At 39.6% G+C, this 27,553-nt stretch overlaps 2 protein-coding genes across 8 annotated transcripts in view; both read right to left on the reverse strand.

The window, feature by feature from the left end:
• The window catches only part of DICER1 (dicer 1, ribonuclease III), a 70,514-nt gene extending 64,214 nt beyond the window's left edge, over positions 1 to 6,300 (reverse strand). For 3 of the 7 annotated variants that reach the window (XM_075503520.1, XM_075503514.1, XM_075503515.1), the window contains exon 1: positions 5,922 to 6,060. The gene's annotated coding sequence lies outside the window, so the exon portion shown is untranslated. Of the gene's footprint in view, positions 1 to 2,052; positions 2,290 to 3,424; positions 3,579 to 5,500; positions 5,701 to 5,921; positions 6,061 to 6,153 lie in introns of those variants that run through there. The other 4 variants (XM_075503517.1, XM_075503519.1, XM_075503516.1 and 1 more) reach the window with 3 other exon arrangements.
• Positions 6,301 to 19,428: 13,128 nt separating this feature from the next.
• The window catches only part of CLMN (calmin), a 73,504-nt gene continuing 65,379 nt past the window's right edge, over positions 19,429 to 27,553 (reverse strand). Inside the window, exons 9-13 of the mRNA XM_075501542.1 lie at positions 25,694 to 27,010; positions 24,473 to 24,654; positions 22,918 to 22,978; positions 21,803 to 21,864; positions 19,429 to 20,245 (exon numbers count right to left, since the gene is read on the reverse strand). Coding sequence (XP_075357657.1) covers positions 20,092 to 20,245; positions 21,803 to 21,864; positions 22,918 to 22,978; positions 24,473 to 24,654; positions 25,694 to 27,010 — 1,776 coding nt within the window. The 3' untranslated portion in view covers positions 19,429 to 20,091. The remainder of the gene's footprint in view (positions 20,246 to 21,802; positions 21,865 to 22,917; positions 22,979 to 24,472; positions 24,655 to 25,693; positions 27,011 to 27,553) is intronic.

A 27,553-nucleotide genomic window follows, 5' to 3' on the forward strand; every position in this document is an offset into this window, starting at 1 on the left:
TTTTTTTACAAGTAGTAAAAAATTATAAGGCAGTCCATGGGATTGTTTAATTTGCATAAGCTAACAGAAAATGCAGACCTTGCTTACAATAACTGTAGAAATAGTGAGAAAGAGAAGGATAACCCCACAGCTCTAACATGCTTCTGTCACTTTCTTCTTACAGTCTGCCATTCATGCTGACTCCATTCACTACGCTGGTAGAAACTACTCCTTTCCTAGGGTCAATTTTCCTCTTATTTTACCCCACAGAAACAGGAAAGTATAAGTAGCAAGAAGAATAAATGAAGAACACACACACATCTTCCTGGGGACTCACAGAACATACAGCAGAGGTTCAATTTTTTTTTTTTTTTTTTAAGAAGTAGTGTACTTTTTCATGCCCATTATCCACCTCCAATAGTGATTTGGTTTCTAAGGTCTTGGAGATCATTAAGACAGCACTATGTCAGACAGCAAGAGTAACTAAAAATGATCCTCAGTAACTTGGGGGGGGGGGGGGGGGGGTGCATGTCTTTTTTCCCCAAAAAATTTTTCACAGACCTCATATCACTTCTTAATAACTTTACATAGCAAATTGACAATATAGGCATTTAACTTTAGTGGAAAGATAGCAAAAGGTTGTGGGTCACTGAAAAAATGAGAGGCCAAAGCTTTTATTTGTATTGTAAGCACTTTCTTTCATTTTATGTCTTCTCCCAAAATGAAAAACCTACTAGCCATTGACCATGAAGATAGCAAGGCAGACAGGTTTGTCTGCTCAGAAATACAAAGCTTAAGTGAGAAACTAAGTCTTACTTGAGATTGATCCCAGGCACTAATATCCTGATTAAAGATGATCAAATATAATCAATGAACATTATGAATTCATAAAGCCACAGTTAGTAAGTCAACTTAAATATATATAAATGTCTTCATGTACAGAGGCAGAATAGAAACATCTGAAAACTGTCTTTGATTTAAGCACGTGGAAGTTAAACTCAAAGGAGAGGGTGAAAAGAGATACCTGAATTAACTTGCCAAAACTCAAGAGTCAGTGAAAGAAGTTAGGTCTTCTGAATCCTAGACAGTGTCCTAACCACTAGATGACCTCTAGAAGTTTTTACTATCAACTACAAAGCAACTTCACCTTTAGGTAGGTAAGCTTTGTTCATTTCTTCTTGAACAAGAAAATATACTGCAAAGTAATCATAAAGAGCCAGTAACAGTTGCAAGAAAGCTGTAAGAAACTTCAGCTACATCAGAAACAAAGCAGACTTTGCAAACAGAAGAGAAACATGAATTGCAAAGCTAGCCAGCCCAGACATGGTTGCATAGCCAAATCACCTCAATGGAGTCAAACAAATTAACTTTAAGAAGCAAGCTGTACTTGCCTCACTTCCTAAGGAAAGGAAATTTATGCTATCAGTAAGTGGGCAGGTCTAAAACTCCAAACTAGTTTTCAAAAATAAAAGATTAAAAAAAAAATCCTAAATTCTTCAATTTTCAAGGAGACCTGATTTTTTTTACCACTATGCAGCTACTTATTAGCATCTCTGCTGAGGAAAAGGGTGCTACATGGCTTGACAATTTATCAGGAATCAGATTCCAAAAGAAGAGACAGGCACTGGAAACGAGGTTTTAATAATTAACAGTAAGGGGTTTGGTTTTTCATTTGTACACAAAAAAAACCACTACCCAAGGATATTGATGAGCATTTTAAAACAAAACAAAAAAAATCCCAATGCCAGCTAAAATAGTCCCAACCTGACCACCTCTGTTTCCAGCAACCAATCCCTCAAGTCAGCAGCCCCTCCGCTGCATCTCAGATATAAATTCACGCTTATTTGGTAAACCCAAAGGAACCAATCCTTTATGAAGAGTAATAGAAGATGCAAAACATGGGCAGAAACTGATCATGCCAGCTTACATAGCATAAATACTGAGCCATGGACATAAAGAGAAAAAAAGCACAGCAAAACAATTTTTTCTACAATACGATCATGTATTAGCAAGGATCAAGAGAGAACACTTTCGGTTCTTTTTTCTTGGTAAGAAGGGACCCAAAAGTAATACCTGTACCAACCAAAACAAGGATCACAGATTCACGAGTGTGTTGCACTTAAGTAAAAGCCATGACAAGAGGTACTAAAGTCTTTCGGATTCAGGAGTATTTATGCAAGGAGAAGTTGGAGAATATTGCTCTTCCTTCTTTTCCCACCAGAGAAGGACATTTCAACAACTCCAGCTGTGCAATAATGCAAGTAAATTCCTTGATACTGGTTTCAGTTCTCTGCTTCATGACTCCAAAAGCTGCAGGAATTTTAAGGTGACAAACATCATGGAAAATTTACTTAACTAATGCAGTCTGCGATATAGAGCAGAAAGAACAAGGGAATTTGAGATACACTGCTCAACATTCAAACTTGAAAAATTACGACATTACTAGGTAAGGCATGCAAGAACTACCAAAACCAAGAGTTCACCTAATATAATATCATGGCATGCATTAAAGTGGGCACTGCTTTGTCCTGTAGATTAAGTCTTTTAGAATGGTTAATTTAATGACATTCCTACATCCATCCATCCCCCCCAAATGATTAACACAGTTTGAACATCAAAACTTCAAATCCCAACCAAAGACTGCAGTAACTTCAGCTGAAAAATGAACTTTTAGTTTTTACTATATATCAGGCTTCTTCTCTTCTGGTTTATCACGACACATATGGAAGTCATGAAAGGCTAAAGAATGAAGAAAGATGTCTGGATGGTGTAAAGAAAAATCACGCTTTCTCCTCTACTCCAATCATTCTTAGCCTTCAGGGTAGAGTGTTCTAAAAGCATATTGCACACAATTATATAGAGGCTCCTGTTCTATACAATATTATAATTACACTTTTACTTCCTTTAAAGGGAGCCACTTCCTGGGGGGGGAGAGAGGGGAAAATCAAACTTCTGTGCTATCAGTCTGAAGAAATTACTGTTGAACATATGAAGGTGATGGGATACAGATAGTCAGTGGTCACACAGCTAGGCATTAGGACAGGAGGGAAGCAGAGCGTACGAACCATCTCACTGTTCTGCCAACAGTCTATCAAGCCCAGTATACTCCCTAGTTTGTACCACCTACATGAGAGGAAAAAAAAAAAAAACTATTTCCTCACAGAGAATTACAGAATAATGGAACGACCCATCTCAAAGAATGTTTTGATGTTCTACCTGCTGCCTGAGAGACTAGATTATGCCCTGAAATAAAACTCCTGTCTGTAGTCTTAGCACTTACTATAATGCTCGCCATCCCTAAAGCTTACAATCCTTTTCAAAATCTTCCTGAACTCTTGCTCTCACTTATATTCTAGAGCTTATCCAAAAAGAAATCAGAGTTTTCAACTCCAAGTTTACCATATCCATTTTACTAAATGGCTCCTTGCTCTTCTAAAAAGGATACACGTTTTTGTATTTGTTTTTGCCAGTAATTTGCATTCAGTTACAGATCAATGCACTTTTAGTCAGTTCACACTGAAAGTGAACATGGGTGAAGTAGTGATATTCAGACTCTAATCAGCTGTGCTAAAGCAACTTTGTGCAATCCATTAATTTTTCTGAAAAACAGGAAAAGTACTTTAGAAATTTTTGAAGTGGGAAATGAGAAACATCTATGGAATACACAAAAACCATGACTTTTTTTGAACGGCAGGTTCTGCTTTTTTTCTTCTCATAGGCTACAGAAGATCAAGGTATTTCTAAAAAAAAAGTGTAACTTCTGTAAAAATGTTAGTATAATATTATGTCAGACAAAATAGCTTTCTAGCTTGTTGGCTTCCCTCTACCAGTAACCAATGGAGGACATGTACAAAGGAGTACAAGAGCAGGGCAAGCAGAAATACCTTCCACTGACCAGTCAGTCACCTTGATGTTTGCAGAGTCTGAGAAGACACTCCTGTGTTTGATAGTCTCTGATGATTTTCCCTACAAATTAATTGTTTCAATTTCCTTTTGTGTAAACTTTTGGCATTCCCAATACACTGCTGCACCAGGTATTTTAGTCACACATGGTGTAAAGGAGTATCTCATTTGTTTTGAATCTGTAGAATATAGACATCTTTCAAAAACAGGGGAAACAAACAAACAAAAAAAACCCAGCTCCCTATCTACTTTCTTCATGACTCCAAGTTCCATAATGTCTCTTATACTTCCCCTGGTATCTGTATCTCCTTCCCTGGGTGAAAAGCCCTACTCAATTTTCGATCTACCTTTCTCTTAGCTGAATACAACCTTTTTGAGATAGAAGAGAGATAAAGGGAAAATACCCAAACTGCATTTAGTATTAAATATATGGCCCCAGAAAGGGTTTATACAGTGGCATATTGATGCCATTTTCTTCTCAATTAATTGTTAATTCTAGCATTCACCTTTTGACTGCCAAGTACTGAGCTGCCACTTTCACTGAAGTGTATCACCAAGATGCCTTCATGAACAGCATAGCTAATTCAGAGTTCAGCACTTCTGAATAAATACAAATATTTTTTAATCCTACGGATTAATAGATAACGAAGTAACAATGATTATACATGTAGAAGCATCTTCCAGCTGAAAACTTCTAGTAGCATCTCCAAAGCTTTTAAATAGACTACAACGTATCTTGTAGACACAGGCAACGGGAAGGACCCTCTTAAAAGAAGGATTTAGGAGAATAATTATGGCATAACAGAAATCAATTTTGGTTTGTGCCTATATCAACTTGTTAAAAACAAACACCACCACACAACTTACTAAGCATACACATGCAGTTTGCACTTCAACAGAGCATCCAAAATGGCTTATAAAAAGTAAAAGCATAAAACTTAATATAACACAGCATAAACTGAGTGTCTGAAAAGTCAATTCTGTTTTTATTTTCCATTTTGTCTTGTTTCTCTAAAAGTGGTAATCACCTCCCAGCCTACACATTCACCACTTGAGCCCATCACGCAACCTGAAGTTCAAAATCTTAACATCAAAAATACTCATAACTTATCATCTGAAGTGCCAAACATCGTCCAGACTTTTAGCAGTTGAACTGAACCACTACGAGATTCACTTTCTGGAAACAATAATTTCTAGTTAACGATAATACACAAAAAATATCCCTTTTTTTTCAGGTGTCAGTATCACAATCCATTTTCTACTCATTCGAGTTTCTTTTTTTAGATTACCTAACCCAACAACAAACTCCAGTGCAAAAGTATTTGTCTTTATAACCTTTTGTTTTTCAACTTAAGACCACACAGCACAAGGTCTGCCTCAATTATGCTACCACTATGTCTTTTCACCCCATGCCCTGCCTTCATTTAAACTGAAAGAGGACAGAAAGAAAGCAAAGAGAAGAGCTAAGAGTTTCTTATACCGCCTTTAACATGAGCACTTCCGAGGGGAAGCTCTTTTACTACGCTACACTGCTTTCCCCAAGCCCATCGCCACATGGCAGACGGGCTCCAGAGAGCCCCAGCCCTGGAGGCAGAGCGCAGGCCCTCCGAGCGCCCACCTCGCAGGCCTCCAGCGCGGCTGCCCGGGGGCGCGGACCCAGAGGAGACAAAGCCGAGAGGGGACGGAGCGCGGCCCCCGCCGCCGCCCCACACGCGGGGCCCGGGCCTTGCCGGCGTCGGGGCCCGCGGGAAGTCGCCGGGGCCGATCCCGGGGCCCGGAGGTCGGTGCTGGCGGCCCCGAGACCGGCGGGGCCCCGCGGGGACAGGGACGGCCACTGGGACGGAGGCGGGGCAGACCTAATCGGGCCCCGGCGGTGGGAGGGCGGGAGGGTGCTCCCGCCGCCATCCCACCCCGCTCGGCGGCGGCGCCGGGGCTGCGGGAGCTCAGGCCGGCGCAGGCGGTGGGCTCCGACACCCGTGCTTGGCCGCCATGCAGCTCCCGGGGCGAGGGGCAGGCGCGCCTGGGCCGCCATCTCCTACCTGCTCGGACGGGACCCAGCCTGGCGCTTCCCCCACTACAGGCCGCGTCTCATTGTGCTGCTGCTGCCGCTGCCGCCGCCATTTCCCCGCCGCCGCCGCCTCACTCCCCCCAACTGTCAGGTTCCTCCATTCACCTGGGCCCGGGACAGCCTCCGCCTCCTCCCCCCCCCCCTTCCCCCTGCGCTGCCGGCCCTACGCAAACGGAGTACCTCCCCCACCCCCCCGCCCATACCAACGGGGGCCGCCCAACGTCCGCAACGCAAGCCCGCTCCGAGAATTCCACCTTGCGCAGCTCACACGCTCCACATCCCCACGCTATGAAAGGAGCCAGGCGATTGGCGGCGAGAGCCGGGTAAAAGGTGAAAGGTTCACCAGACAGCCAATGCGGTAGCGGGATACAGCAACTGCTGGGGAGCCGCCGGGTGGTCCAGGGGCTCACGTGTGTGCGCGCTCCCCTCCCCCCGCCGGAGGACTGGGAGGCTCTCGGCCCCCGACCCTCCCCCCCCGCGCACGCGCTTGGGCGGGTCTCGCGCGCGCGGGAGGCGGCGGGCGACAGCGCTGAGGCGTGGGCGGCACCCGCCATCTTGGGGGTAGGCCGGCGAGAGCCGTGGGGGTGTGCAGCTGCCGGGGCGGGCTCCAGGGCACCGGTCTTCCCTTTGAGGCAGGACCGGTCACGGAGAGACGGATCTGAGGGAATGGGGTTGTCCTATCGTACGGCTCTAGGCCAGCCCTGGGGGAAAGGCGATCCCTTTGGCAATAGGGAGTGCTGGGTGAGTTCGACCAGTCTCTGGGCAGAGCGGCGCTGAGCTCTATCATCGCTGTGTAGCGAAATCCCGCCTTTCCGTACGCTCAGACCGTCATTTCCACGAGGAGCGGCCTTCCTGCCAAAGGCAAAGTGCTGCTTTTCCACCAGGGAGCTGGTGCCCTAAGCCCTTGCTGGTGCTAGGTCCAGAAGGTGGAAGAAGGGACCACTGGAAGTGATGGGGTTTATGTGTACTCCCCAAGCAGCATCTTCTTTTGCCATTGCTTAAGGCAGATTGTTGACCAGCTGGACCACTGGTCTCACTCCAGTTTCTTGTCAACAATCCCTTGCTTGAGTGATGTTACTAGCTACTACTAAGTTTTTTTAAAAGCGCCCTGAAATTTCTTGGATTAAACAGCCGATGTAGGGTAACTCTTTTCCACCATCAAAACCCTTCAACACAGGTGAAGAACTGAAGGGAAATGTATAGTGCTGAAAGATGGGAACACAATTTCTCTTGTGCCTCACATGCTGCTGTTTTCCAGCTTTTATTTTCATTACAATTGACATAAAAATCTGGAAGCTGTGTCCTCAGAAAACTGGGGGGAAACATAAGACAATGAAAAAGCTCTGAACAAACTATCTACCTAAACTGGGCTGTAGCACAACAAGACTGCCATACGTTGCCTGATGGAGGAGAAGGTTCAGTTTTAAGTGTGAGTAACTGGTCACTAAGGTAGGACATAGGAATGGAGTGGATCAGTTTACGAGAATTAGCGTGTTTGGAGCTACCTTACAGTTTATTTTAATTCTAATCTCAGTTAATTTTAATACCCTCATTCCCACCTCCCATGCCATCGCCTGCCAACACTGGTCTCTTTGTGACTGGTAAGTATATGGAACCTTCCTCACAGAGATGTAGCTAATAAGCAAACTTCCAGGCTTGATTACTGCATGACTCGGATCCATAGCCACAGCCTGGATCAGGTAGATACTTAGGGCAGTAATGAAACGGGTAACTCTTGTAAATTCGAATTTGGAGTTTGAAAGTCCCTTGGCCTGGGGTAAGTCCTGATGGATCATCAGAGAGCTGAAATGCAATAATCACATCACGCTCACATCTGGTCACATCCCCAAATAAATGGCAGCTTTATGGAACCAGAGAGGAATTGTCCTGCTGACTGTCTAGTCATCAATTACAATAGCGGCGGAACACAAAATTGCTGCTTCACTCCTGAAGAGCTGTGTCTGGAAGTGACCATGAAAAAGCTGTGTCTGGCTGAAATCACCCTACCTGTTCTTCAACACATTGTGCTCATCTTCTGCAATGTCCGTGAATGTTTGTCAGCGTCAATGTTTAGCTGTAAGATTATCCTGTAACTCTCCATGGTGTTAATAGCTCATCCTTTTTACCTTGATGCCCGTTTTCTCAGGGTTTCATTTACATTATGGAGAAATTAAATTCCTGACCAACAAAAAAGGGTTTGGTTGTGGGTTGGTTTGGTTGTGGGTTTTTTTCTGATCATGGGAAAAAGAACTGTGCCAAAAGATGGACATAAGTGGTGAAAATCTTTACTGTTGGGGACCACAGTTTGCTTTGGTGTCACTTTAACTGGTAAATGCACAATTCAGTTTTCAAGCTGAACACTTCCTTCCTGTCCTTCACTCACACATGTCCAAAAGCCCTATTACTTTTCAGTAGTTTTCTTACTTTTTGTGCAAGAAAAAAAATACTATATTTTACCATAATTTACCAACTTGATGGGATACACACACTTAAAGCTCAGAAGAACAGGCTTACCTATAGTGCTAATGAGTGGTCAGATCTATGGACTGACTGCTCATACAAATCACCACACCAAAAATTTAAAGATATTAGCCACATGTGGGCAATGTGGTCATTCTTGTGGAAGAAAATTGTTAAATAATGTAAATATACATTGCTGGCCCCATTCTGCCTCCCCCTAGCACCTCCTTTCCACGGTGGATGGATTTGGTTGTGTGCTGTATTTCGCTGATCCTGTTTGCCCTGTTGCAAAACCCTGCAAGACGTCGGGTGCGCAGGTACAGCGCCAGTTACGCTTGTGTTAGGCCGGGTGACCAAGTTAGGAGTCTCCAAAGATCACATATACCTAACACAAGGACTGGAGATCATCCTTGTTGCCTAATGAAGACCATAAATGCAATGCAAAGCCACTTCTGGCCAGCCGCTCCCCTTTTAAGTTGTGCTGAAGGCTATGTGTATGCAACAGAAGATCTGTCACTGGATGTCCAGCCTCCCTCATTCCATCTGTACTCTATCAGGGCCTTACCATCTTCCTTAATATAACTGTGCCTACAAAATCAGTATGAGAAGATAAAGCTAACTAGAACACTCTAAGGTTCATTTAAACCAACCTTAGTGAAATTATTTCAGATAATGTGATATAGACTCAGAGTGATATTCAAAGTGATATATAGACTCAAAGTGAACATTCAAAGTGATATAGACACATAGCGTATTATAAAATTAAGTGTTTTCTTGGCTCAAACCCCTTGCTATTTAGAGCACATCTTCTGTAATGCCCATGTTGTTAAATATTACATTATTAGGTATTTTCATAGCATCGAAGGGGCATCCTTCTGTTTTTTATGGATGGAAGAATAATTATATCCCATGACAAAAGCTTAGGAAGAGGAGCAGCTGTTCAGTCTTATCCAGTGGGAGCCGTCAGAACATATGGGTCTATTTTTCCAATTTTAGCTGAAGTACCGAAGGAAATTGGCATTCTTGATTATTTCTAACGTAAAATAGAGCAGAAAGAAACCCTCCTTAATCCTCTGCGGGCCATGATTAAATAATGAATTTTATCCAATTCAAGTAGGTTCAAAGAGAAGGCAAGCAGAATACTTAAAACACAGAAAACAAAATACATGAATGCCAGGAGAATTCTGGAAGTTATTTTCATATAAAGAAAAGGGTGGCTTTCTTCACAGCTACTTCCTCCTTGAGCCTGCCTGCTGACAGGCGTTTTTGATTTAAAGCACAGTTAGGATAAAATTTGTGCTATTCCTTTATTATTCTGTCACCACTATCCTCTGTCCTTTGTAAGAAATGGATATTTTATGTCATATGCTTGTATAATGACAGCTAACCTTCAGAGTTTAAGCCCAAATAAAAAATTTACTTTTATGTTGATTTCACAAATTTCTTACAAAGATTTTTAAAGACAAGTAAGATGAAGTCATCTATGTGTTACACAACTCTAAAAAAAAATCCACATATTGGCACTGCTAGGCAGTCAATGTTTGGTAAAAACCACACAGCCAACCATAAAGCCAAAGCAAACAGGCTGTTGGACGAAAAGAATAGAATAGCCCAACTAATTAAAATCCAAAACAGAATAAGTAATAATGTACCAAATTACAGCTTTCCCGATATCTTTACTACTGGAAATACTGATGTTTTACTCTCTGGGATAACTTGTAAGACAACAGAAAGCAGAGACATTTATCTCCCTTCCCCTTTTAAAAAAGTCATATCAGTAAGGGATTGGGGGGGGGGGGTGTCTGTTTTTTTCCTGTTGGGTAAGATTAAGAAAAAATTGTGTTTGGGTTGGAAAAGAGGAAAATTGCAATTTAAAATAAAAAAATCACTGTGTCACAAGTAATTGTCTTTGTTCATGCTATAGAACTGTGTAATCACAAACCAGGCTTTGTGCTTTCTGGCTCTATGCGTCTCAATCAGGTTCTAAAATGGACTCTGAGGAGATTCCTTCCCACGAGACAATGGTGACCTCTGTTGTTCCTTCCTGTTGATACCAGCCATGATGCTATTTTGTTATTGCGTCACACACTATTTCAATAATGCACTTTGAAACAAGCTGGCAGTTACTGAGAAAATATGGGCTGAAGTGTTGCATACAAGTTTCTGATGAAGAAAGGATGTGTTTATTCTGCACCCCACTTGAGAAAATTTAGCTTGAGACTTTCCTCTTAAATGGCCCCTAGTCTGGCTACCAGGTTTTTCAGTTCATAGCTGTGAATCACTGCAGAAAAGAACAATTGCAAACATTTTGAACTGCAGTGCTCATAATAACATCTTCAATATATTATGAGAAAAAGCTGCAGGTATGATTACGGAGAAGGAAGTTGGAAGAAAGAAAGAAAGAACCTATTTTGAACAGAGTCCATTGCTAAAACTGGAGCAGATATTTTAAAAAGGTGTTAGGTTGCACAAACTTTTTGTTCCCCCGTAAGATGCTATTTAAAAAAATTTTTTGGTGTGCTTTCGCACTTCAGTGACCCGGACTGCATAACTCTAAATCAGGATGTTTTCCCTAGTGAAGAGAAACTTCAGTATTTTTAACTGCTTTAGTGTGGTTTTGGACCTCTTTAAACTGCTGGTCTACCTTTTTATATCAGTATAAAAAATGGGATATCAACTCGTTCACTCTTCCTGTGCAGGGACTCAGCATTGATGACTACTGCCTAAAAAAAAAGTTGCTGTTCCTGATTGTGGAAAGCCATCGCTTAGCAGAAGCGTAACTGGGAATCTCTTCTCATCCATCACTGACTTAAGCAAGGCATGTAATTTCTGCATTTCACAAGCAGCTGCAATGACACAGTAGAAAAGATCTATCATACAATAATTAACAAAAGTTCCTGATGTCCTCGAAATACAAACTTTTTTGTGCTTCTTTTTGCCTGAGCACTGCAAAATACCACTTTGCAATGTATAAATGTACTTGGCGGCTGCATTTATGCCGATTCTTGCTAACATGCAGAAAATACGTATCAGCAAAGTGATAAATCAGTTCCCCAGGGTGCAGATCAGCCATAAAAAAAGTAATGCAAAAATAATAATTTCATAGTATTTACAGCAGATGGAGCTATACATTTTGCTTTGATCATATATTACATGATACTCCAAGGTAAAGTGTACAGTTTGGCAAGGACAGAGAACTGCCGGTGGTACCATCTAACCAAGGAACGGAGTTAGCCACTAGAAGGCATTTCATAAATTATTGCAATTACCTGTCTTGGAAATAATCCTTGTAATATCAATAGAAATGGCAACTCAAGAAAAGGTTATTGCTGTATATTAGTGTCTTAATAGAAATCACAGCTCCAGTCTAAGGTTTTGTTACATCTGCCCAGCAATTTGAAGGTACTCCTGCCCCTGCTGGCTTCTGTTTACCAAGCAGGTAAAATAAGCACTGAAGAGAGAACAAAGGTTTCAGTGTACACTAGCAACCAGAATATATGCATGATGTCCACAGGTTGTCCTCAGGAGGTCTGGGCTCCTACACAACCAAAGTGTGCATACTTGGTATGTATACTTGCGTATGGTTCCTTACCTGAAATGAACCCGGTGCTTGTCTTTGTTGCTGCCATGATCCAGATGGGTATGTTTCCTATGCTACACTTGCATCTTCTTTAAGCTACAAAAATTGTGTTTACACAGCAACAATAAGGGAGATTATTTTTGCCATTTCTGTCAGAATTACTTTTACCCCAGAGCAGTGAAAAGAAATCAAGTCCAACAATTCCTATTACTGTGTTTGTGTTTGAACTAAAGTTTGGATCCCATACTCTTGTAAAAACTTACTCTGAGCTGACCCATCTTGTATATTTGAACTTCACCACCACCACCCCCAGTCCACTTGCAAAGTCGTAACCACAGTGTCAGTTGCAAAAAAATAACCCCACTAAAAAAAAATCACAAACTTTTTATTCTCCACTTAAGCATCATTCATGACACCAATAACAGCTACTGGCCTCAAATTGTATCTAGAGATTTTAAAGTTATGGTAATGAAGGGAGCACTGCTAACAGGACTGACTTATCAAATATCCCGAATTCTCAACAGCGTTATGAATATTCTCTTATTACCTACAAGCATTAGGTGTGTGGGAGGATGGTCCGATAGACAGGTACCAGCTACGGCAGGGGTGGCGAGAAGCACATTTGATTTTGTAGAAGGAACAGAGGAATGTTTACGATTCCTGAAGCATGAGACTCACCAAACTTTAATTAGAGAAGAAGCACTCCTCCGCCATTCCCCATATATTTCCTTTCTCTGTGTTTGTCCAGTTCAGATATCTGTTTCAGGAGACAGATCATGGGACTGATTCTGAACTGTATTGCATCTCTGTTGTATTTTGTTGTCCTTTTCTCATATACTGCAAAGGGAATTAAGGTGTAGGAACATAGTAAATGTGAATCAGTACTGCACCTCATAATCTACTAATCCACAAGCCTAAACATTTACATAGAGACAGCCCAGATAAACTGAACTGTAAGAACAGTATGTAATTCAGCACAACTGTTCTGGTAAGCTTTCCCATGGCTTGCCTTTATAATGCCATTTTCTATGCATTAATAATTACTAAGTCTTCACATTTATACAAAATTAAAGTTCATTCTGTTTGTTGACTAGATTTAGATTCTTCCTCTAAAATTAAAAGTACCTTTTTGGGTACGTGGGAAAACAATGCATTTTATGAATTTGCTCTGTTTACTGAGGTATTCCCTGCTAAAAAGTGAATATCATTTCTGGACATGAAAATGAATGAATACATAAAAGTAATGTATAATAATTTTTATATTATATATAATATAAATATATAATATATAAATTACATAAAATAATGATAATAATGAATAAATAAATAAAATAAGAACACAATGGTGATCTCTCCTGAACTGAGATCTTTGAAGATATTTTCTCGGGAGGAAAAGGACAAACCCACAGATTATATACAGGAAGCCTGTCCATTTATTTCAAAATCGGAGATTTTATAAAATAAAGCGGAACTATTTGCTAGTAAATACTATTCTTATTACAGCGTAACAGTTTCTGAAAACATTTTCTTTTCTAGTGTACTAACTATACACAAGAATATATTTCTGTCTCACAAAAATTAGCTTTGAGCAACAAGTGCAAACATTCAATACAAAGCACTGATTGAAAGCATTCAGAAGAAATGTATTTGAAAGTACACAAAAATGCATCTCCTTCAGTATATCTTTTGATACCACTCAGCATTTGTTCTTAATTAAATAAGCATCATTCCTCACCACTTGCCAAAGAGAAACATGTATTTTAAATATTATATTCCTTACTTACAAATTATTTCTTCAGCTTAAAAGTTCCTCACTAACTCTTTAGCAAACCAGCACTTTACAGATTACATGTTAAACTGGAGAACTTTAACAAGAAGGGTAAAACAGTTTCTTCAGCTTTTTACACAGAAGAATACAATAGCAAAAGTGGTATGCCTACTAAAATATGTTTTGTTTTGTTCAAGACAAAAGCAGAAGTTGAATTTTTTTTATTACCATAAAAATAGACTTATTTGACTTGTGTAAGTTGTTTGGCATTAAAAAATGACTGCATTAGTTCTCTCAAAAAATAAGCAGCATATAATTTGAAAGCTATGTGATTTAAATCAGACCAGTCATTTCTAACTAAACACTGGTGATTTTCTGTTACAGTCTAATAATGGCCGTGGATCAGGACCCCCTGTATGAATCGGTCCTTGGACACAGAGCAAATCTATTCCGTGAATCAAAGAGATTCCAGGAAGGCCCAGTGAAAGCAATGAAACTACTTTCGGAATAAAATATTACCTGACCTGAACACAGCAGTGAAGGCCAGGATCTAGCCTTTCTTGGAATGGTAGGTTTTAGTATTTCTCACCAAGGTAAAAGTAATTATTCTTATTGCCCCTTCTAACCTTTTCATGAAGAGAGAAGTATATTAATCACCCAGGGGCCAGTTTTATATTCTAGAGACATAAACTTAGACATTCCCCTCATGGTGAGAAAATAACATAGGTCTCGTATTCCAGTATCAGCAGTAGCAGCGGCTGGAAAGGAGTCATCAAAAGTGCCACTGAGGTGGAAGGAAGTTTTCCATGTCTCACATTTAGAGGAGGAAAGAAATACTTTGATGTTCTACAGTTTCAGTTAAGATAACCATGAAATGGACATGGCACTTGAAAATAAAAGGGTTAATTTTTCACCCTTTGTGAGCTTTAGAGTTGTGTCAAGCGATGGACAGAGTAAGCAAGCTATCCGATGCAGAATATGACTTTTCCATATCATTTAATGTGCATATACCTCCCATCCTCCTGCATGAATAGCTTCAGAATCTTGGGGCAGCATGGGTGGGAACAAGCCATACTGCAAGCCCTGTTTAGATGCAAACCTGGACCGTGAACAATCATAAGTTGGGCAGCTGTAAATTAGTGTTATTGGCAGTATGCTGAGGGGAAGAATTTGATGTTATTTAGCTGACAAAAAACCTGCACAATGTGGAAGTACAAAAACTTAAGGTTTTTTTACCTCCATTCAGATCCACTACCTATTAGCTCAATGGAAAACAGCGGGCAACCTATTGTCAGGGTAAGAGCTTTCAGCTGTAGCTATTTGGGAACTTTCACAGCCACATTCCAGCCTGTAACCTCACCCTTGTCTTCCAGCCATTTGTTCCCTGCTGCTGGTCTCTTAATCAAAAATGGAAGTAGATGATAACTTCCTAAAAGAAGGAGAGGGTTGATCCTGCAGAATTTAGGCAAACAAATGCTATGTGTACAGTGGGGTTAACTGAAGTCAGTGGCATTGTGGGTGTACATTGGATTTGAGGGGATCCAGCGCTAAGGGCAATGCATAGGCTTCAGCTACTTCCTGGCCTATGTGATTAACATGGATTTAAGTCCCCTCAGGGCCAGATCCTGTAGTGTGTGCTTAGCACACAGATGTGTTGCATTGACTTCCACAGAAGTAGAGGAACTGAACACATCACTGGATGCATTCAAGTTTGCGCTTGGCAAGAAGGGCCTCCAAGTACTTAAAGCTAGCATAAGTGATAATGCACTATGATAACTAATTATCTTGTTAGATGGCTGAATATGATACCACATAGCCTAGCCAAATTAATCTTCTAAAGCTCTGATTCTGTGGGGATTGGTGCAGAAAACCCTAAAAAAACCCACTGGGTATTGCATGGTACCCCTGTAAACTCAATGGAGCACTACTTGGATAAAGAAGTTACAGTCATACTGAGCTGGAGTAAACTCAGAGTCTCCAGAAGATGTAGAGGATTTAAGTATGTTTAGACACCAAATTTAAACATGTAGCAATTTCAGCCTCAGGAAGTTTTAATGGAAGAAAGTAGCTTAATCACTCAGTATATTTTGCAACTTTAGCTGAAAGTTTAACATCACAAAACGACATATTGCTATGCAGCTTTAAGAATCACACAATGGTATTCAATAATTTCCCATGTTTTTCAAGTCTGCTGTTCAATAAAAACTCTTCTCCTGTTTGCAGTTTCCAGTTTTCAAATGGATGACACAACTGATGCATAGCTTAATGTCCATTCTCATGAGTCATAATTAATAAATAATCATATCACATACATAGAATTTTACAGGTACTCTTAAAATGGTTTTACAGTTCTATTAAATATATAGATAAAATAATTACTGCTATATAAAAAATCATTTTAAAACAGCTGAACTCTCAAGCTTTGCATAAAATTCTGTAGACACATTCATTACAATCTAGAAACTCAAGAAAAATACATTTTGGAGCTCAATCCATCAAAAATATTCATGGCATTAAAAAGTGATTGTCATTTTTTACTGTAATTTGTGCTTGCCCTATCTTTGCACTGATGATTTCCTACAATTTGGCAAAGGCTATATTCAATTCAGTTTATAGATTATGTGACTGTTTAACTCACTTCTTCAACTCTAAGACATCTGCCTCGTAAATGTTTAGTGGGGTTCTGTTTTTAATAGCATATCTTTCCTTGCACTTTCTATAAAATCACAGTGAAACACTTTGCAGTTAAGTTACATAACTACAATAACATTGAACCATCCTATTATAGTTGTCTCTCAGTCTTTAATGGTGGTTCTGTGAACACCAAACATCCTTTATCCAGTGATCCTCAAGCCCTTCCTGACACTTACACTTCACAATACTCTGCTACCCACACATTTGCTCAACAACAATGGGTTTTGGAAACGGCCTTAACAGATCGGTACCCTTGTGTATCTGAATTCTGCTGCTAAATCAAAATACGAAATGCAGTCAGTTCAAGCTTAGAATTTTTCAAAATCCCAGACAAAAATTCAGGAAAAACTTCCTTATTCAGACAGTGCACATATCTGTTGGAAAATGGATAGATGATAGATTGCCCACCAGCCTTTAAAACCTCCACTACCTCAAGCCAGTTCTGTAGCCAGCAAGTTAAAACAGGCTTTGCCATAGTGAATGCTTCACAATCAGGTTTTCCGACTGTAAGCGCAGAATAGGACACAAAGTCTAACAACAAGCAATATTTTCAGAATAGGGCACTTGCATTGAGGGATTGGATCTTGCACTGTGGAAGAAGAGATGCAGGCTTACAAGTCAATTTAAGTGGGGGAGGCTGCTGCTTATGCAGATGTCATTTTTTGCAGTTCCAAGTAAAGGCAAAACTCCTGAAGAGGTCAGTCTCTTTGCATGCACAGTTGACCATACCAGTATAATCACTCTTAACTCTTTACCCTGGATCTTCTTACCCATGACATGGCTGAGTAAGGTACACTGCTTCTGTCATAGCAAAAACACAACCAAACCAACCCGAATATGGAAAGCAATTTAATACCAAGTATCATGGACTAATTTAGTATTTTTTCATCTATTTTGCATGGAAAAAACAATCTCCATTTCTTAATGGGATAGGCTGGAAAGTGTACATCAGTTTAAACATTGGCTGAGATGATCAAGACAATTGCTGGATGCTGTTTGACATTTAAACTGCTCATTTCACTGTTTCAGTCACCGTTCATCACTGGGAGGTAAGAAAGAAAACTCTGGCTTTTCTCCCTCTTGGAAGAATACCATGTAATGAAATTGCCAGCATCAGTGCATTGCCATTCACTTTTCCATTCTTTATGGATGACAGTTGTTCAGATGAGACATCCAAAGACCTCCTCATTCTGTTTAATTTTATTAGGAGGAAGGAGATAAGAAGGAAAGGAAGCTTTATTTCTTTGAACTTTGATAGGTGTAAAATTCTATGAAGAGACTGTAATCCAGCTACAGATAATCTCTGCTGAAGACTAAGAAACATGGAAGAACCAGAGAGTATGATACAAAGGCTCAGAAAAAGTTGTCATAAACCAAAGGAGCCTCTGAAGAGTTGCACATAATGAAGAGCTGTCAACACTTGCTCCAAACTAAAGTACATTGCTACTTGCTAGTATTAAATAGCTGCCATGCCCCAGCCACGTATTCACTGATTTTCAGGATAAGGATATAAAGTTTCTTGTATTAAGTTTTATATTTTTAGTCTACTTCAAGAAAGCATCTTCAAAAATTCTAATATAGGTTTTCTTTTGGAAGAAAGTATCACTGTCTTCATCAACAAGCATAAACAGGTTCATGCATCACAAAGTCAGATGACTCAAAATGTTGAACATTTTCATCAGCAAGATGAAAGACTATTTTTTTTACTTATGTCGATTTACACTGAATTAAGTTGGGAAGTTTGGATCTGTTCCTCATCAAGCACAAAGGATCTAATTTTTAGGTTCATGGGGTGAATTCAGCACTAGTCAATGCTGACAGGACAGAATAGGAAAGATTTCAGCTTTCTGTTGACTGAAAGAGGTTCAGGATTTTATCTTCAGTGTTTAAGATCTGCCATGCACTGCTGCTATTGAATTCTAACTGCAGCTCAGAAGAAAAATCCCACGGAAACAAAAGCTTATAAGGAAGTATGAAGTGTGATGGACGGTTAGGATTACCCTAGCAGCTAACATGACTACAAACAGGTTTTAAATACCTGCAAATAAATTGCTATATATTCTGATGTGTCCTGATCCCAGGTACTATTAGTTCAGCTGAAAACTAAGCCAGGGCAGAGAAACACCTTATGCTAAAACAAAATATGTAAAACTCATAGCCACGTATTGTAACTTTCACTCCATGTAAATTATGAAACCCCTCATTTTATGAAGCATGTTGCAGTCAACCTTACGAATTTTCAGGTGGAAGCAGCAACACGACGTAGTCTTATAAAGCATACTATGAAACTAAAATTGTGCTGATGAAAAATAGTGACTTCACTAAAAGTCACACAGAGAAAAGTTACTGCTATTAAATTGAATTTAAAGACTTCTCTCTTGTTCTGTAATGCACAGGTACAACTTCTCTGGCAAAAATCCTAAATCAAATATCTTAAAGTGATCACTGATGTGGACAGAAATTACAAGATGCAGGAGTGGCTCAACTGTATCTATGGACAAGCCACAGGAGTCTCTTCAGTTACACAAGAAAGTCAATACCAGCTGTCGATGTTTCTCTGTATCTAGTTTTACATCTGTCATTTCTTTCTCTATTGATTTGGGCACTTAAAGGATATTTCTAATCCTTTTACCATGCACTTGTGCCTTAACGATAGCCTCAGCAAATTTAGTTACCTATTATTTTTTGTATCTTCAAAAAAGAGAAATCTTCACATGATCTGGTAAGTAAAGGCAGCAGAGAAAAGGAAGCAGAAGCAATCTCAGAAGCAGTGAGGTACTTTTTAAAAAAAAAAACAAACCAAAACAAAACCATGGTATCTGTTCCTCATAAAATTATTAAGCTTCTTGAACGTCTTTTCAAAGATGCCACCATCAGTAACGCACAAAAAGTGTATTTCTTCAGGTATTCTCTACAGAAGTTTCTGGGCTAAGATTTCCCATATGATCCCTCCTAAGGAGCAGCTAGCATGTATATTCTTCACACTTCTCCACACCCAATTTATTCCTGCAAATTAAACATAACAAAAGGTGCAAGATAAAAATGCATTTAAATCCTAAAAAAACAAACTCCTCAACCTGATTTTTTTGCTCCACTGGATTGCCATTGGAATTGTAATCAATTCCTGGGGTCAGCATGTTCCACCACCTGCAGCTCTGCTCTGCCTCCAGCTCTCTCAAAGAATTCCATGGAAAATGTGAAAAAGCATTTCTAGCCTTGCCTTGCAGGTGGGCCAGATTCATGGGCAAGTCAACAGCACCCCTCTTCCACAATGGTCAGGCCCTACATAAGTAAATGAAGCCAGAAGAATAATTTTTGAAGACTAGAGCTCTGAATTGTTCATATTTCTACTGATAATTATCTGGTTTTATTTAGCATCTTATAAAGCAAGGCACAAATGTACAAAATGGCGTCTACTAAATCAGGTCATTTTTATATATATTTACACAATTATCATAATATAAAATGTGCTTAGACACTGTCATAGCACAACAGTAGAGGAATTGAGGACAACCTGATAATAAACACAAATACCAGGTCCTACATTTCTGTTTGTGCTTCACCTGAAGGAACATATTCATATGCAGATACAGAAAGCAATCCAGCCACCGTCCTTTATTTTTCCACACCTCGCAGAGATCAAACTTTGTTGTTAAGAAGCTGTGGAAGGAGTAAAAGGCAGTAGACCAGCACCCAGAAGAAAATGATGAAGGAGAATAGCTCTGGCTGCTCAACAATCATAATCTCATGAGTTGGTGCTGGAGTCTCACTTGCTTCCAGGTCCTTTTTCTTCCTGAAAACAGGAGAGAATTTGGTAAGAGGCAGGAAAAAGAAGAAAAAACCCTCACTGTTAATATTTACTGTAGAGATCAGAGGGCAGACTAAAAGGCAGCAGTTTAATGAACCATTTCAATCTCGTCAGCTGGAGGCCAAGCTAGACTATGAGGTGCATAATGGGCGTTAGCAGTGTGTTCCCTTAGGAGCCAATGTACATAGCAATTAATCTTCTGAAAACTCTGGACAAATTCTCAGGTAGTTTAAATACATGCCATTACAGTACAATCCTTTGACGTAAGGTGATTGCCATCAGTCAAAAAGATGCCCTTTTATATTCAGAATAGTAAACATATCTCTGGGCAACACATATCACACTTTCACAATTTTACTTATACACTGTATCTGACTTTATATACTTTCCCCAAATCATCTACTTTCAGAGCTTCTCATGTCAGACACCACAACATTGAAAAGAAAAAGCCCAAGACTTCCAGAAACCAACTAGCAGTTGGGGTTTTGTAGGACAATTCCAAATTCCAACTTTCCAAATTTCCAACTGCATAAGGGCAAAGCCCAAAGGATTCTGCCAGCATCACTGAGCCCTCACAAAGACAAGAAAAGGTCATATTTAAAAAGGCACAAAATGGTACACTCATTTTATAATTTTATAATACTATATGAGTCACCCTCTGGTAGACATTTTTTTAATCTACTTTTGGAGAAATCTGGTTTTTGGCCTGTTTTAATGAGTCCTTTTTCTGGCTTGGGGCGTCCTACTTGCTCAGATATTACACTGGATATATACCTGAGTATTACACAAAACTTGCTCAATGTCAGCAGGCTGCAAACAGGCATAACTGTGACAGTTATTCATGTATTTTTTTAACAGAAGTGTAAATAGACCAGAACACTGGATTCCGATAACATTTTGAGTGTTTTCTGCATTTAAATGCAACCGTCATTTTAAAACTAGAAGTTCTGGGAGGTACTATTCAGTATCAAGTGAGAGGGAAAACCTAAAGCAATCCTTGTTTCTTGTAGATACGTACACCCTAATACCAAAGGGATACACACTCTGCGTTCAGTATCCATCACCCTGAGTCTAAACTAAACACACATACAAATTATAAAAACTCATGGGTGCTATAACAGAGGCCAGAACTCCGCTGAAGTATCGTCTTTCCCTAGCACTGACCACACTAAACATTGTCTTGACAGTCTTCCAAACCTGGAAAGAGTCATCACTGCCAGAGGGCCTCATATTTGAAGTCCTCCCACTCTTTTCTTGGTCTGAAATATCCACCATGTGGGGAAGGTGCTCACAGTCTCGCTTAGGCAGCTGAATCTTTCCTCTCAAGTCAAGAAAAAGCATTTTAGTCAAGGGGGAAATCGAGCAATAAAGAAGTTTTGTATCTTACACCTATGGGAAATATGGACTCTGAGCCATGACACAAGACATCTAGTCAGTCTCTACCATTATAGTTAATTTTCATTTCCCTTTGTAACTTTGCTAGAAGTACCTAGGAGTTATGGATTTCTTGCAAAAGGCTTTGTCTGAATAAGAACAACTCACCTGATGATAAACGGATTTTCACCCATATCTGTCATCTTCTGCTCGTTTACACCATAGATTTCCTTAAACAAACCAGGAATAGATTATATATAAAAAAAATAAAATTCAGCATCTCACAAAGATGGTAATTGTGTGTGTATTTTATGCAGAGTATGTCTAAAGTTTGCTCAAATAAAATGAAAGTGTGCTTAGAAATTTATTCCCTGCCAGCACATCCACCACTGCAGTCTGGTACGTACACAGAAAAGGAAAAAAATTGTGAAAAAAGATTTTTTTGCTTTCAACTGCTTTCATTCAGTTGAATAAAGCTTCCCTCATGGATATATATTTCTAGTAGCTCCGACAGCATCGCAAAACTAAAGCATCTGTGTGAAAGCTCAGCTTCATTTCACGTTGGTGGCAGCATTTCTTTAAAACTCCAAGACGGTCAGAATTTTATTTTGTGCTGAAAAGAGCCATATATCTATCCTTGCTCAGTGTGCTCAGATTGCTGGTGCTGTCCCTTCCTTCTGACTTAAAAAATAAAAATCAGAGCTCAGCTGTATAGTGTGCTCTCAGGAAACCAATATGAATTTCATCTGCCATTAAGGATGCAGTTTCACTTTACAACCAGAATTCTTTTAGGGTTAGCTGCTGTTTTTGAGATAATATAATACACCACTACTACGAAGGAGAGGGAAAGAGCCCAATCCTTCATAAAAAGTGCACTTCAAGAGACACCCAGCATTTTTGCAGGGCTGTCACCAGGACACCAACATACATACAGAGAATGCACAAACTAAAAGAAACTGGAGCAGCAAATAAAGGCAGCTTCAAAGAAGCGAAATGCTACAGCTATACAGTTATGATGAAGTAAGCCTCAAAGTTATAATAGATTTAATTGTAGTATTAGGTACTCCTTTGTGGGTTTGATCAAGGTTCAGTTCCATATATTTAGGAGAGTTCAGTAAACCTGTTCAACTATGCCTGGTTTTGGCACTAAAGTTATTAGAAGTCACAGCGCTTTTGCATTATCACAGAGATTTATATATAGAGTAGACCCTTTTACAGTATGTGAACTTTTGGAGTTTAAGAGAAACAGAGAAACGGCGACAGGTAAATTTCCATGTACTTACCTCCTCAGAAGTATTAGGCAATCTTTTTCGGAGATAAATGTTGGAATCACTGTCACTGGTTCTGAAATGTATGTAAAAGCAAAGTTTTTAAATTTATAAAGCTAAGTTTTGTTTTGACTTCAAAGAGAGCCACTGCTAGTTTTAAGCTATGCAGAACCACAATGTATTAGAACATGTTGCATGTATTAGAATATGGACTTGAATTTATCAGTAACATTATAAAGAATAGCTTTGGGAAAATCTGACCCACGATAAAAAATCCATATGCTCAAATTGGAATCTTTTCTGAAAAATGGTATCCGATAGGGTTTTTGCACCTTTAATTGACATTTAAGTGAGAGTATACCCCAGGTTTTATGGCTGTGTATATAAATAAAAAATTGACAGACCTTGCAGGGAACAGAAAGCTTGAAGGAGACAATGGGTTTTTCTAAGCAAACTCTTTCAAATTCATTAGAGTGCTATAGTGATAAGCATCAACAAATTACAGTTCATGTCCCACTCAAATACATTACCTAAGAACTAAATTAGAACCTAAGAGGGAACAGAAGTGAATGGAGCAAAATTAGCTGAGTGTCTCTGTACTGGCTGTGGCTGGGGTGCAGTTAACTGTCCCTATAGCAGCCCCGGTAGTGCTGTGCTTTGTATTTGTAGCTAAAACGGTGCTGACAACACACCAATGTTTCGGCTATTGCTGAGCAGTGCTCACACAGCACCAAGGCTGTCTCTCCAACCCCCCCCAAAGGCAAGAGGCTGGGAGGGGACACGGCTGGGACAACTGACCCAAACTGACCAAAGGGATATTCCATACCGTATGATGTTGTGCTCAGCAATAAAAACTAAGAGAAAGGAGACAGCTAGCAGGGACACACACACACACACACTCTCGTTATTAAGGCATTTATTTGTCTTCGGAAGCAACCACTACACTTACTGAAGCCCTACTTCCCAGGAATGGCTGGACATCACCTGCTGATGGGAAGTAGAGAATAAGTTTTTTTTGGTCTCCTTTTGCTTTGCTTCCACATGTGGCCTTTGCTTTTTTTCATTAAACTGCCTTTACCTCGACGCATGATTTTTTCATCTTATTTTCTCCCCCAATCCTGCTGAGAATGGGGAGTGAGAGTAGCTTGGTGGGCACCTGGTGGCCAGCCAAGGTCAACTACCACAATCTCGTTCACTTGTTCAGAGGCAGAAAAAAAGGCTAACAAATATCTGTTGGAATGAAGCAGTCTCACGCTTCCACATAGTGTTACAATGCACATGAATTATTTCATCTACGTTACAAAACACTCTTTCTGTTGGAAAAACAGTTATAACACTGCCATGTTCAAAATGCACTGGGGTTCCAGTTGGGTTTTGTGTAGCAAAGTTTGTATAGGAAAGTCAAATCAAGTCCCATTGGCACTGAATCACTCCACGTGTTTAAGATAAACACAGGAAGAAGCCAATGAGTCCCAAGTCTACGAGAAACATCCAGTGGACAGGGCACAATTCAAAAGACCAGGCATTCATACCAGTTAGGTGTATTTAAGACAAAGTTAATGTGAAATACCTGGTAAATTCCTGACAATCAGCAATTTCTTCCACTTTATCTTGTGACAGAGCAGTAGTGGCAGCTTCTGAGATCTGCAAGTCTTCTGCTTTGATCATATTTTTCCCTTCTTCCTCCCTATTACTACTTTTTTCTGGTCTCTTTATGGCTATCGATAAATCCTCTAGATGTTCTGCTATGGCCTGTTGAAATTAAGAAACATTTTGCATTAAACAAGACTGTTTCCCTACCCTTCTAAATATCTTAGTGGTGTAGCCTACTCAGATGCTAAATTGAATGTAGTACAAGATTGAAAGTCTCACTAAAGAAAATAAAAAGCAATTAATTTCTTGAAAATCATTTTGGATACATTGAGCTATAAAGTATCATCAGTTCAACATACATACAATTAGTTGTCAGTTCTTTTTATATAAGTCATGACATGACATGGCTCTTCGAAGTAATCTGCTAAGACTTTTTTTAATCTATCCCCAATTAGTCTTTGAAGCTAACAGCAAATTGACTTCATTACTCTAGTAAGTGTCAGGACCAAAACATGTCCAAGCAACTTGTCTAAGCAACATGTAGAGTAACATTAAATGGACACTCATTCCTGAAAAACACTGTCTAAAATTACCACACTGGAAAACGTGTAAAATGATTCAAAATCAGTGTCTGCAAGAAGAGATGCAGTAGCAAATAACCTAAATCCAATACACAGAATAATTACCAAAAATCCCCCCTCTTTCTCCTCCTCCAGTGTAGACAAGCCTTCATTTTACCCACGTAACTTATCCTACTCAAACTGGTTTAAGTTTTTGTAGGCAAACTTATTTGGATTCAGACAAAAATTACCTTTACCTGTATCCTTTCTATATCAGCAATACTACTTTCTGTTCATCTCATTACAAATTATTAAAAGTACCCTCTGTGATAATCTTTTATGCCTAGGGATTATACAGGAGCCTCAAACTACTTTAAAATATAATTAAAACTAACATTTTTGCAGTACTGTTAGTATTAGGGTTTATTCTCTCTTTTAATGTCAGATCTTCTTAGGGATCTGCAATTCCATTCATTCCAGTAGAGGGCTTGTGGCAAACAGTGTTACCGGACAGGAAACCAAGTACATTTTGCATGTTTCTCCAAAGCATTGCAAAATGAAAGCAAAGTAAAACCATTGAGGTCAGATGCTAATCCTCCATATAGACACAAAGAAATGCTGGTAATAAAATAAAATACCTCAGGATGTTGTGGAATAGTGGAATCTTGATGGTTGGTGGCCTTTTTACCATCTTTTTCCATTTCTAACTCTTCTCCTACTAGTAATGGCACTTCTTTTTCATCGGAAGAATTCATGTGACTGTTAATATCTGTTGTTTCCTCCTCGCCATTCTCAGTATCCATTTCTGATGGAGGGGCACCTAGCTTATTCCCTAAGTCTGGCTCTGGAGCAGCTTCCTTGTAGTTCTGTTCTGGTAAGCCCTTCTCATGTAAAACATCCGTTACTGTTTCAGAAGAAGCTTTGTCATTTCCAGTATCATAACCTTCAATACAAGGCTCAAGGTAAGCGTCCAAAACTGCTGATATGGGAACATTATAATGTGGATAATAAAAGAGATCATGGGGTATTACAGATACTTTCGAAGAGCTGGGTAGCACTTCAGCTGAAGACTCAACTTCATCACAGCTGTCCAGGTCCTCTGGATTTTTAGGTACATCTGAGAGAGAGTCATCAGATGTTTCATGCTGTATAGACAGTTTTTGGCTTTTGAGATTAGAACCATTCAGTGAACAATGGTTAGTTTCTATTGTCTCAAAGACAGGTGATTGCTTTGTATGTTCATTTTGTGGAATTTTCAGTATTTCCTCATTTAGAAGATGAAGAACATACTTATGCGTATCTTCTTGTTTTGAGGTATCTTCTGGTAAAAGAATTGAAGTTTGGGGCTTGCTCTCTTCTACTTTATTTACAGATTCATCTGTAAGTATACCTGAAGTCCAGGATAATGGACTTAAAGAAGAAGTATTGGCTGAAAGGCTCTTAGTTTCATTGTCATATTCAGTAGAGGTTTCTTTAGTTAATTCTTCAGAGTAGTCTTCAAAAGAGTCAACAGAATTTTTCTGATCTGTCAGAACAGCTGGAGAAAGGTCATCGTTCTGTTTCAGTGGATCATCAGATATGCCCCCTTCACCTGGCATGAATTTATCACTTAGAACCTCCCAAGAGGAACTGGATTCAAAACTGACAGATCCTGTAATTTTCAGTGAGGTAGGCCTCTGAGGCTCCTCTTCAGACGTTTCCTGTGCATCACCTAACACTTGACTCAATTTCCCATTACATTTTTCAGGAATGGTTTCTGATGGGATTCTCTCAGGTGTGTCACGAATATGAACCTTTGGAGGAGCAGGATGACTCCTTTCATGATTAACAGTATACATGTTTTCTTCACTTTCACTTAAAATCAAGATTTTGCTTTCTTTTTCTGAAGGTGTGTCTTTGATGTGGACGTACGTGGACTCAATTGGAAGCTCCTTGTCAGGATCCGTAAAGTCTTCCTGTAAGTGATGATACACCATTAAAAGACAAATCATACCTCAGATACCATTTTACTTTTCCCAAACACTAGAGAAAGAGTAACTACCTAGCTCATCACCTCATTACCTTGTGAATGGCCAATTAATGACTCACTTATTTTGAAAGTAGGGAAACCAATTTGGCAAGTCAAGTGAGTTGAACAAAGCTCAACGTCAAGCAGCCACTTGTACAGGAAGATTACCATGCAGACAAGCCTACTCCTCCGTTGTTAATGTATTCATCTCCCTGCTGCACCTGTGGAGACAACTGACTTGGCTTTTTGACACAATCCCAAACCCTGGGAATAAAATCAATCTAACAAGTCTACTAAATCCACTGTGAAATATATTAATATACTAGATTATTCCCATCCAACAGACGGTATTTAAAAAAAAAAAAGTAGGCTTTTTCTTTGTCCATTAAAATGCCCACAAGTCTTAATGCCAACAAATCTTAATGCTCAGCTAATCTAATAATCATAATTAGATTATTATAATAATTTTAATTCCAGTGACTTTAGCAAT

Source organism: Mycteria americana, chromosome 5, assembly GCF_035582795.1.
Source record: "Mycteria americana isolate JAX WOST 10 ecotype Jacksonville Zoo and Gardens chromosome 5, USCA_MyAme_1.0, whole genome shotgun sequence".
Taxonomy (NCBI): domain Eukaryota; kingdom Metazoa; phylum Chordata; class Aves; order Ciconiiformes; family Ciconiidae; genus Mycteria; species Mycteria americana.